Below are 12897 nucleotides of genomic sequence, written 5' to 3'. Positions count from 1 at the left end.
GCAAGAAAATCATGACTTTATACTCGACCCCTACCCAACGAAGATCAACACGCACCAATACCCATGAGATTACGCATCGCCAAAATTTAAAGGGTATGACGGGCAACGAAACGCGCGTGAACATCTCAGCTGATTCTTGTCAGCAATGAACGACAAGGCCTCTGACCAAAGGCTATGTCTGAGGGAATTTTCTAAGTCACTCATAGGCACGACATTCACTTGGTATGATAACCTGAGAGATGAGAGTGTTGACTCATGACAGACCATGTCCACCCTATTCTTGAGAAAGTTCTACTCAGCCAAAGGAAAGATCACATCAATAGATTCGAGAAAGTGTAATCAGCGAATATATGAAGATATAGAAAAATTCATCTCTCGATTTCGACATATTGCTTTAGATTACCACGAAGACATTAAGTGAGGGGCACTGGTGGAAATCTGTGTACGAGGAATGATACCCGTCTTCAAAAGGAACTTAACCAATTTTAGATTCCATACCTTTGCCGAGTTAGAAGAAGCGGCCGAAAGGATTTTGTCGAAGAATCACACACGGATCATACTTGGCAATACACGATTAACACTATTTCTAAAGCACCGCGTAACGTAAAATCAAACATCAACCAAGGAAATAAATAGCCGCTTCAGAATGCTAATGAGAACACGGCAGGAAACAAATAGAAAAGGAGATTTATCCCGCCACCTACCTACCATGCAGCCAAGAAAAAATAATTAGGCTTTCGGAACGATGGTTAGAAAACAAAGAAGTCGAACTTCCACCAACAGTCGTAGTAGATGTCAACGAAATGGACAAAAGCGCCGCAAAGTACTGCCACTACCATAGACGACTAGGTCAACAGTGGAACAGGGGAATGCTTCGTCATCAGGAGCATCTTTGACCATAAGCGCGTAGCCGGTGAAATTAGAATAACATGACAGGCGATCGAGCGTAATCCTCTTCACCGCCACTAAACCATAAAAAGTCACCACGCAGGCGAAGCGAGAAAAAAAAACGGAAAAATAACATAAAGAGAGAAGAAGAGTGCGGCGAACCCTCTTCACTTTGCAAACCTAGTCCGCGGAAAATAAGCAACAGCGACCCACCAACAAAGGAAAGTTGTACTCTTTTTGTATGTTTCCTAGACATATATATATATGCTACTAGATTTTGTGCCCATGCTACGCACTGGGCGGACCCGAAAACCATCTATCGTCATTCTATTTTTTTTAATCATTTTTTAGTTTGGTGTGATGTGGCTACGCCTCGCCCCGACGCGCTTTTTTTTTGTTGATGTCGCGGGGGTTTCCACCGCCCGGTTGCACTAAATTTTTGATTTGGTGTGGCTCGGCTTCGCCCCTCCTCGTCGCTTAGGAGTTTTGATTTGGTGTGGATTGGCTTCGCCTCACCATGTCACTTAGAATTTTTAATTTGGTGTGGATCTGCCTCGCCTCGTCCCGATACATGCTTAGGATTTTTCAACATGGTGTGGTTCAGCTCGCCTCGCCTCGTCCCGATGCATGTTTAGGATTTTTTATTTTGATGTGGTTCATCTTCACTTCACCTTGATGCATGCTGAGGATTTTCGATTTGGTATGGCTCGGCTTCGCCTCGTCGCTTAACATTTTTGATTTAGTATTTTTCTTTATCTTGGTTCAATAAAGACAGTGTTCGAAAATATGGTGCTTTTGTCCTATAAGAAGGAAGACACCTCTAAATTTCATTCTTTGTTTTCGTGAGTCATGACTAACAAATCCAACCCTTCCAAACTCCGTCAAACTACCTATTTAAAAGTTCATGAATATGAGCTGATAAAAAAAAATGAAATTCACTATTAATTAACAAAAACAATAACTAATGTACTTATTAATTAATATATACCTAGTCAATACTGAAAATTCACTATTTGTATCGTAGTACCAAAGAGTGGAAACGTCCATACTAATAAACAAAAAGAATAAGTGAAACCAAAATTAACCCTTGGCCTTTTTTTCTAATAAGCAACACAAATCTGGCTCCCCTCAAGTGTGCGCTGCAAGGCCTCGAGCATGTCTTGACTGAAACGAAACACAAAACAAAAAACAAAAAAGTATCAGCAAGAGCAGAAAGCATGTCAATATCACTCTTTAGTGTTCTATTCTCTGGAGATTTCATTGTATTCCCCATCTTCCTTATCCGTTTTTCTTTTCCAGTTTCTTGTTTCCTAATGGAAATGTGATCACACCACTTTTCTTTCATTTTCTTAGCCTACCAAACATCAAGGAGTCCGAAGCCATTTAAACCCCAACCATATAACTTTAACTAAGCTAATGATTGTTGGTAGGATTGCAAAGATTCTTAATTTTGTTTCTTCCTTTGGGTCAAGAACATCAACTATGTAAATGAAACATTCTTTTCGAAATTGTCTAAACTATTAGACGAAGAATACAAATTTTATGATTGGAACCGGAATAATGGAAACAAACCCTAACATCATAGATTGGTACAGACAGCAAATTCAAGACATAAAAACGAAAGATTAGTTCGCTAGTCCCTTAATTAGATTCAGGTCAAATTCTGAGATGAGCAATCTTAAGGGTAAATAAATAATGAAGGTCTAAGAAAACGATCTGAAATCCTTCAAAAATGAGGATTAAAAACATATTTATTTTAATGGAGAAAGTGAAAGCAGGAGGAAAGTATAAGTGAATCCCTAAAGAATGTCAAAGGGGTATTACTAAAAACATTGATAATGATCTTAAAGTATGGAGGAAATAAGTTCTCATTCACTTAAAAAGATACTCAAAGTACCTGACATTTGCTGCTAAGAGAGTTGGACGACACATGAGGGATCATTTCTGTTTGGTCGAATTGATGCGATTGTTTCAAAACTGTTTCTTGTTTCGCCTTGTTCTTTGGTCTAGATTCCTTTCTATACCTGGATTCAACAACAAATGATTTACTTTAAAATTTTATACAATTAGCAAACAAAAATGCCATTTTAGGATGAATTTAGTTTTAAAAGTTCGTACAATCAGCCAACAAAAAGTTCATCCATTTAGCCAACTACATAGACACCGGTGCATCATACATGTAAGTTGTACATAAAGTTGGATGAAATGAGAGGCAACGTTAAATAGAAGGAGAAGCCTTACTTTCACGACTGACAACACCAACACTTATTTGGCTAACTTGAAATGAAAGGCAGTGATTAATAGCAGCAGAAGCCTTACTAATGCGACTGTAAATCACTTTCTAAAAAAGTGTATGGCTAATTTAAAAACAATAGTGAACCAACTAAAAACAAAATTAATAGCTTAAAATTAAAATTAACCTGGTTAGAATATTAATAATAATCATAATTGACATTAAATTGTTATTCCCTAGAATAACAATGGAGATAACATCAGTTACAACTTATAAATCATGACAATATCTCAAGAGTGGAAGCATTGCCATAACAGATGTCTTCTTTTAAGATTCGAAGATGTCAAGTTTGAGAGGCCTGTAAATGTAAAATATTACAAAATTATATAAGAGAGCATGTTAATATAACGAAGAAAAGGATGAAGATAAATAAGATGATTAGATGTTAGAACATTATGGAGGTGGATAGTGATTAGAAAAATGGTACGAACAAAAGACTAATGCTATTCGGCGCCGTTTTGCGGGTAGATATCCCGCTCAAACGGCTTCTGGACCGTTAGATGATCAAATTAACGGTTGGATTCGCATTCAGGAAGGGGCCCACCACTTTCAGGATAGGACCCATCATTTTTCTAAAAGGTTCAAGGCTGTTAGATGTGGGTTTTAGCATGATCTAACGGTAAAGAAACCGCTTGAGCGGAATAGCCACTCGCAAAATGGTGTGGGACATCACTGCTCCAAACAAAATCAAGACTCGTATAAGCTAATACTATAGAAAATGTATAACCTAAGTGACCACACACATGCAATGGTAGAACAGACCACATATATACATGAAATGAAAGAATTACAGCTAAATAGAGTTTACCTGATTCATAATTAATGGGTCAGTCTTCGTATGATTTTAGGATTTTCTTTCTCCTTTCCTTGTTTGTTACCTGTAAACAAAAATAAAAGAGCCCCAATTTGGATACAGTTAGGTTGATTACAAATTCAGTTGAATCGATCCAGTGCGAATATCTCCTATCCACCTCACATGAAGCCCATAGCATCATATGTAGTCGTGCACATGAGAACGCTCCTCTTTCACTATGTCGGTTGATTGCAGCTTAACTGATAGCCATAAAAACAAAAAGATCAAATATGAGCATTATTTCCATTGCTAACCTGCACATGTAGAGGGAGAACAAGTATCCAAAAACTGAACTGTAATAAAACCAAACTAATATGGGAACCCTTCAAGCAGGACACAGAATCTAGACCAACGAAGGTATGCATTAAAATATCTTGTCAACTCTCTTTATTTCTCAATGTGTCCTTGTCCCATTTCAATGAATTGCACAATAGTAATGTACCTTAATAGATCTTAATGAGCTTCATAGGACTCCATTATTCCTCTGATACAGTTTCATGACCTTAAAAATAAGAAATATTGGAGATCAATCTAAAATTACTTTTTTTTCTACTCTAGCTGTAAAAATCGATTGTGGGTTTACCTTGCTGTTGGAGTGCGACGAGATGATCACTGTGATTTTTAATGCCATCTGCAGGAGGATTAGATAGTTCCTCCCCTAGGATGGGAGGATGGATTGTCTTAATCATAGTTCGATCTGAAAGTAAAATTAGGGGGTTTTGCTGTTGGATTACTTGTATGTTAAGAATTGAACTGAACGCACATTTTGATTACTATCAAACTCTGATAAGAAAAACAATCAACCAATTAAAATTGTAGGTGTAAATAATCCACATATCCAGGTGGAGGAATCCTAGGTAGTGGGGGCATCGACAGCAGATGAGGCGTGAAGCACCAAATCATTCTACCTGGCCTAGGCGCGAGAAAAGAGACACCAAGGGAACCCGTGCAGACAATACGTGTAAAGGTCGGAAGTGAGAGAAGAGACAACCATCGAGTACAAGAGCAATAAATGCATTGACGAAGTAGTTGAGCAGATAAGAAGAATCTGGTCAAAGTAAGACCCAGCTAAGAATATCAAGGGCGATATCGTCCATACTCACTAACTGATCGACATCGGATGAATGGATGTCGGGAGAAGATATCACCAGGCCTAGCCCTACATCTCGTTAAAGACATCGCCTGCTACCCGATAGGGACATCAAGGAAGATACGTCGCGACTTACACTGTAACTTGGATGTATCATCACTTGTAGTTATAAACATAGAGCCATGTAGAGTTAGAGGGCAAGTAATGAGTGAGGGAAGAGAGAACACCAAGAGATTAAGAGTGAGACTTGAGAGTTTGTAAGAAGAGACGTCCTTCGTAACCTTGAATCAAGTAATAAGATCATCCCTTTACCCCCGTGGAAGTAGGTAATCATACCGAACCACGTATATCTTGTGTTTTTGTGCTTCTCTTATTTGTTTACTTCATTAGGAGTGTGTATGCTTATCTTCGGATGTAGTTGTAGGGTTTTCCACATCTACATTCTGGCGCCGACTAAGGAGAGCGTGTAACATCTTTTGATACCTTGCATCGAAGCCATTAAAGAGAGATTCACAAGCTCCTAAATACATCCTTCGATGTTAGTTGACGCTAAGTGAAAGACTCTTATGGTTGAGAAATATGAGTTGATGGAATAGTCTTTTAAAGCTTTTTTCTTTTTTTTCTTTCCTTTTCGAAACTCGGTGTGTTACTTTCGTTTTCATTTAATTTTCGTCGAGTTTGCAAAGTTCTGATTTAGACTCGTGTCAACAATCAGAGCTGTTGTGCTCTTGTAAAACAAGATTTTTCGTTGCATATTTATTAAAAATGTATTTTATCTTACAAGATTCTCTTGTAAAACAAGCTTGTGAGGTATGCTTTTGAAAACTTTCTCTTTACGTCAAATAGTTCTGATAAGAAGTCCGGTTTAAGTTTTGATCGATTGTGTTTTCTTTTGTGACTGAACGAGTGATCAGAAGGATTTGAAAATCCCAAAAGGACTGTCTTTTATGTTTGGTAGAAGCTAGAAAAAACACCACCCCGCTGGTCGTGGGTAACTTAATCACAACAGTAGCAGCAGTAAAATCAGCTCGAAATCGTTGAGTTAGGGTTTTCCAAAAGCTATGGATAGAAAGGGTGCGATAAGTACTTTGAAAACAGTCTCATCTTAAACCTGTCACAAGAGCCCTACGACATCATCACAAAGCCAAAAGGAAGAGAAAACTCATTAGGACAACTTGTGCTGGTGAGACACCGACAGATCGATTGGCGGAGGTCATCACCATAAATCTTAGTCAAGAAAGAAACTTTCCGACCGAACGTACAGATAATTAATGATTTCTGGAAAAAAGAATGTTGGGACAAATGATGATTATTGCATAATAAAAGTAACGAAAGAGACATAACAAAACAACATTTCTAAAGATTGTCTTATTTGTCAAAACGACCTTTTTTGCTGAGTTCAGCAAGATGAAGCAAAAAGGAATCGTACTTGGTTGAACTTTTTCTTTTTTTGAAATTCAGAGTTGCTGTACTTCATCCTTAACTTTTTCAAAAACAGTCCAAAGTGAGGTGATGGCTACTTTTCTGACGTAGGTAGGGAAGGGCGAGCCGAAGAGTATCAATTAGACCCGAGACGATGGCAAGTACTTCCGGGACGGTCAGGATTCTGAGGAATCGAACGGTAACAGGAACTAGCGCGCAGGAGGGAGTAACGGACTCTCGACAAAACAGTCAACAACATCAACAAGAAGAGTCATGGGCACCAGGTGGAGGCATGACAACTGTTAATGAGGAAGTCGACTTAGGCCAAGACGATGAACTCACCCCGAGAGAACTAAGAAATGACCCGAGTCAAATGAGACGAGGGGAGATAATAGACGGAATGACTGCATCGGACACAAAGTAAGACGAGTAAGCACGAATAATATGAGAGGACCGTAGACGATCTCGGCAACGTGCAGAGTATCAGTGGGCTTTGGAATAAAAAGGCGAGAGGCTTAGGCGAGTAACCTAGAATTGGGTAACACCACCCGAGACATCCCACCAATTTCAACCGCTCCCCCCGTAGCTCCTCCTGTGGCACCACCAGTTAAACCACCCAATACGGTAGGGAACCAAGGAAATGGTCATTCCAGTCACGAGAGCACCGACCCGACACTGCTGGCAATTCTGGCCAATCAGAGGGGACAGGAGGATATGATGAGGAAATTACAGAGAAGGAACCTGGCGTTGGAGCATGAAAACTATCAACTTCGAAATCAAAGATCTGAGTCACGAGGGTCATCGAGCCGAGGAGCTTCCAGCAGCCACACCCGATAAGGACGAACTCAAACACCGCCCTTGACCCGAGGACATGCACCGGACCCCAACCGGACGAGAAGCGGGTATGGTCCACCCGAAAATTCTTCAACCGACGAAGAAGTGCACAATGGGAGATCTGAGGCGGCGACGGAGGCAAGAAATTGGCGGGAGACGGCGAGGACGACAAGTTGGCAGAGGTGATTAGCGAAGAACATAAAACTCTTTTCACCAAGGAACTTGAACGAGCACCGTTCCCCCCAAAATGCACACTTCCAACCTTCCCATCCAGGTTTGACGGCACCGGCGACGCAGGAGAGCACATCAAGATGTACATCATGTCCCTAGTACAATGGAAGAAATATGACGTGGTTATGTGTAAGTTTTCCCTATCTAGCCTAGAATGCGAGGCGAAGAACTGGTTTTATACTTTGCCCGATAAGTCCATTGGAAATTATGGCGTCCTAGTGGAAACATTTCTCGAAACATACATGCATAACAACATTTCTCGCCCAAGGGTGAAAAAACGGTTCACACTGGCACGAAGGTTCAGGGAACGTTTAAGATCTCTAACGGACAGATGGAGGAAGTTGTGCACCGATATCGGAAAAGTACCAGTAGACCAACAGATTATCGGATTCGAAAATTCATTAGCAAAATCCGACCCTATTTGCATAGCTATGTATACTGAGAAACCGCAAAACTTAAGGGAGATGAGGAAGATGCAAGAGTATTACATCGCCTTAGAGTAGATACAAGAGGGAGCGCATGACAGAGGAGTACAAGAAGCCAGTGCGTCGGTGGAACCTGTTCCTCGAGAAGACCCAAAACGATCAGAGAAAAGGCCGATGGCACCACATCAAGGCTCGGGCAAGAAGGAATGGGTTGAGAAAGGAAAGAAACCTTGTCATGAACCAAGGAAGTACACGCCTCTGAATGCACCATTAGAGGAAATATTCAAGGAAGTAGAAAAGAGAAACGACATCATATACCCAAAGACAAGGGGAATCCAGTTTGACGAGACAAGAAACCATCCCGAGTTTTTCCATTACCACCAGTACCGAGGCCACTCGACTAACAACTGCCGGGAGGTAAAAGACATTGTTCAACATTTGATCCGAGATGGCTATTTACGACATTTTGTTAAGACAGCGCCGACATCGACCCAACAGCCCGATGCTCCCGTGCATCAAATGAGGATCGACTGAGGGACTCAGTTCACCTGCAACACCATTTCACACTCGGCGACCCAAAGATTCGACTTAGGGGGCAGTATCACTTCTAGAATCTGCAAGAGGGATCGGGCAAGAAAAGATATCCTTAGTGTAGTCAGAACTTTGCCTATGGAACCCTGGATGATGCAGCCGATCACCTTCTCGGCCGAGGACGTCCCATCGAATGGCCAAGCACATGGAGATCCCTTAGTAGTTACCTTACTCATCGAGGAGTGGGGGTGAAAAGGATACTGATGGACAGTGGAAGATTAGTCGAGGTCCTATTTTACGACACCTTCAAGAGGATGGAGCTATCAGATGACGTTCTGATCCCTTTAACTTATCGGATCTACGGCTTAAACGGTACAGTGACAGTGCCAAAGGGGGAGGTCACTCTTAGAGTCTCGAACGAACAAGGATACTTGGACACACTTACCACCTTTTGTGTAGTGGATGTCGTATCGCCCTATGAGGCTATCATTGGAAGACCTTGGATCGCGGGTATCAAAGGTGTGGCATCAGCATACCATCAGAAGTTAAGGTTCCCATCTTACCGAGGGGTTGTGGAAGTACTGGGCGATCCACAGGCTGAAAGACAATATATGCAGCTGGATATTCAACAAAATGAGGAAAGGCAGTCAAGACATCGCCGAGAAAAGAACAAAGCTAAAGAGGCTAAAGCAGCGGAGGAGTTAGAGAAGGTACTCTCGCAAGCCATTGCGACCTATGAAACATGCGAGCAAGAAATTTTGTAGCAATCAAAGGAGGCCGAGGAATCAAAACCTAACTTCTCAGCCTTAGAGGCTACCCGACAAATCAACTTAGGGACCGAGGAGGAACCTAAGATATTAAGAATTGGGACCTTACTATCAGACGAACAAACATAACAACTAATAACCTTATTAAAGGAACACCTGGATGTGTTCTCCTGGTATATGCATGATATGGAGGGAATCGACCTAGAAGTATTCTCACACCACTTAAGAATAGATCCTAAATTCAAACCGATCCGACAAAAAATACGGAGGATTGCGCCCGAGTTGCAGGCAACAGTAGAGGCCGAGTTAAAAAAGCTACTGATAGTGGGGATCATTCGGAAGGCTCAATACCCCCAGTGGATATCTAATATGGTGATAGTCCCTAAAAGGAATGGAGGGGTCAGAATATGTATCGACTTCAGCGACTTGAATAAGGCCTGCCCGAAGAATAGTTTTCCCCTCCCCAGCATCGATCAATTGGTAGAGTCCACAGTTGGGTACAAGGTGATAACACTGATGGACGTGTACTCGGGATATAATCAAATTCCCCTAGATCCATAGGATCAAGAACATACGTCTTTCTTCACACCTAGAGGGCTATATTGCTATACCAAAATGTCTTCCTCAAACATGTCCTCCACCAACCGTTGATGATCTTAGGGAAATATTTCGAACCATGAGAAAATATAAGATGCGAGTAAACCCGGCCAAATGCACCTTTTGGGTTACCTCGAGTAAGTTTCTGGGATACATAATCACTAATAAAGGTATATAATCCGATCCAGAGAAGATTAGGGCTGTGTTGGAAATGCCGTCCCCGGTGACGATCAAAGATGTACAACGGCTAAACGGAAACTTTGCGGCACTAGGACGATTCATCTCACGATCCTCAGATTAATGTAAAGATTTCTTCGGGACATTAAAGAAAAGAAAAAAACTCAAATGGAGCGAGGAATGTGAGGATGGCTTCCAAAAGATTAAGCAACATCTCGCAAGCCTACCAGTTTTGCAATGACCCGAGCCCGATGAAGTGCTTAACCTGTATCTCAGGGCGACAGTTTATGCCATAAACGCAATTTTATCCAAGAATTTGGGGACCGAGGAGAAGCCTGTGTACATCATAAGCAAAACCATGAACCCGGCAGAGAAAAATTACACTAGAATTGAGCAGTTAATACTAGCCTTCGTATTTGCAACACAAAAACTTCGAACATATTTCCAGACCCACAGAATTCGAGTGCTTATGAAGTCTTCTATAGAGTCAGTGCTCAACAATGCAGCGAGGCCAGGACGGATTTCTAAGTGGAGTGCTCAAATCAAGCAGTTCGATATCTTCTATGAGATGAGAATAACAGTAAAGGCACAAGCAGTGGCCGACTTCCTGGAAGATTTCCCTTTAGACGATGAGGAAGGAGTTGACGATATACCAGGCATGGAAGAAGACCGAGAAGACCCCTCCGACCTCCTTGAAACTTGCAGCTCGACGCGATGGGGAGCATTCGTCGATGGGTCGTCCAACAAAGATGGGTCCGGCTTAGGGCTCGTCTTCACCACACCAAAGGGGAAAAAGATGGTTCATTCTTTCAAGATGGAGTTTAAGGCAACAAACAATGTCACGGAGTACGAGGCCGTGATACATGCTTTACGAATGATAGTAGAAATGGGGATCCACGACGTGAGACTGACCAGCGACTCCCAGTTGGTCATTAGGCAGATCACTGGGCAGTATGCTATACATGATCCAGTATTGCAGAAGTATTGGGAGCTCGCCCAATTCTATATCGGCCAGATACCAAACATCAAATTGCGACATATTTGTAGGAAAGACAATCGACATTCGGATGCACTGGCGTATATCGCCTCCATGCTAACAGACTCAAGCATTGAAGGCATCAGAGTCATGAGAATCATGATGCCATCTTTCCCTGAGCCAGTAGACACAAAAGCATATGTAGCAGTAACTACAGCTGATAAATACGAGAACGACGATTGGCGCAAACCCATTCATCAATATTTGGAGACGGGAGAATTCCCTAAGGGACGACCCGAGATCAGTAAAGTTAAAAGCAAAGAGGCGGCATACGAATTACGAGACGGCGTTCTGTATAGGAAATCCTACCTAGGACCATTATTCAGGTGCCTAAGAAAAGAAGAAGGACACTCAATCTTGAATGAATTGCATTATGGGGCTGCGGGCAATCACAGCTCGGGTCGAAGCCTGGCAGCCCGAGCTAAGACCATGGGTTATTTCTGGCCATACATGAATGACGACGCAAAACACATAGAATTAGCCTGCGATGAATTCCAAAAATTTGGAAAAAAGATACATGCACCTGCAGTAACTTTGAACTTAGTAATAAGCCCCTGTCCCTTTGCCAAGTGGGGGATCGATATCGTGGGGCCCCTACACGTCGGGTCGGGGGCAGAGAAAATACTTGATCGTGGATACTGACTACTTCACCAAATGGGTGGAAGCGGAACCACTAAGGCACATTCGAGATAAAGACGTCTTTCGCTTCATTTGGGAGCACATTATCTGTCGTTTTGGCGTGCCGACGGAAATTGTCTCGGAAAATGGACAACAACTCCAAACAAAGAACATTGACATGTTATTTAACACCTATAACATCCGCAAAATCAAGGCTATGCCTATTTACCCACAAAGTAATGGGCAAGCTGAGATTACAAACAAAACCATAGCCGACAACCTAAAGAAAAAGTTGGATAGAGAATATGGAGACTGGTGCGAGGAGCTCTACAATTTCCTATGGGCATATAGGACCACCCGCAGGGACGCAACCGGATTATCACCCTTCATTCTAACATATGGGACCGAAGCTTTCCTCCCAACTGAGGCAATGATACCTACTACAAGGACTCAGGCGTGGAGAAGGAACATCTCGGCAGACCTCATTTTGGCTAAGCTGGATGATTTAGAAGAAACTAGAGAAATGGCCCTACAAAATATGGAGAACTACCAAAGGAGGTTACAACGTGAATACAACAAACGGGTTCGACCAAGAGAATTTCAACCTGGACAATTGGTATTGAAGGAGCTACCCAGTTACGAACGTGATAAGAAGGGTGGGAAGTTGGCGGCAAGATGGGGCGAACCCTATACTATAGTGGAAAAAGTCGGCGAAGGAGTGTATAAGATATTGAAACCAGATGGAACACCCGAGCCGAGACCGTGGAACACCCAACATCTGAAGCTATACCACCCATGACAGGTGTATCAACAGGTATGATATTCTGTCATTTATTTCCTTAAAAATCCACGTGGGGTAGGGAATGTGACAATTGCGTCTGATAGTCATTCATACTCGGGGCGACGACAGTGTGCAAGTGCCGAGGTGACTTACACTCGAATGGACATTCGTACTCGGGGCGATGGCAGTGTGCAAGTGCCGAGGTTTCTTACACTCGACGGGCTATTCGAACTCGGGGAAATGGCAGTGTGCAAGTGCCGAGGTAGTCTAAGGGCCCTGGTGGTTGGAAACCAGTGGACGATTATCGGGGCATGAGTACCCGATAGTCGAGCATACAACATTGCTCCCATCGCA

At 42.3% G+C, this 12897-nt stretch overlaps 1 protein-coding gene across 1 annotated transcript; it reads left to right on the top strand.

The window, feature by feature from the left end:
* The first annotated feature begins 10466 nt into the window (after window positions 1–10466).
* Window positions 10467–11786, top strand: LOC113311475. Its single transcript, XM_026560308.1, has one exon. The coding sequence runs from the start codon at window positions 10467–10469 to the stop codon at window positions 11784–11786; it is 1320 nt and encodes a 439-aa protein (XP_026416093.1).
* Window positions 11787–12897: the final 1111 nt, after the last annotated feature.

The sequence above is a fragment of the Papaver somniferum genome, chromosome 9 (assembly GCF_003573695.1).
Source record: "Papaver somniferum cultivar HN1 chromosome 9, ASM357369v1, whole genome shotgun sequence".
In the NCBI taxonomy this organism is placed as follows: domain Eukaryota; kingdom Viridiplantae; phylum Streptophyta; class Magnoliopsida; order Ranunculales; family Papaveraceae; genus Papaver; species Papaver somniferum.
This window is presented reverse-complemented; position numbering and strand designations above follow the sequence as displayed.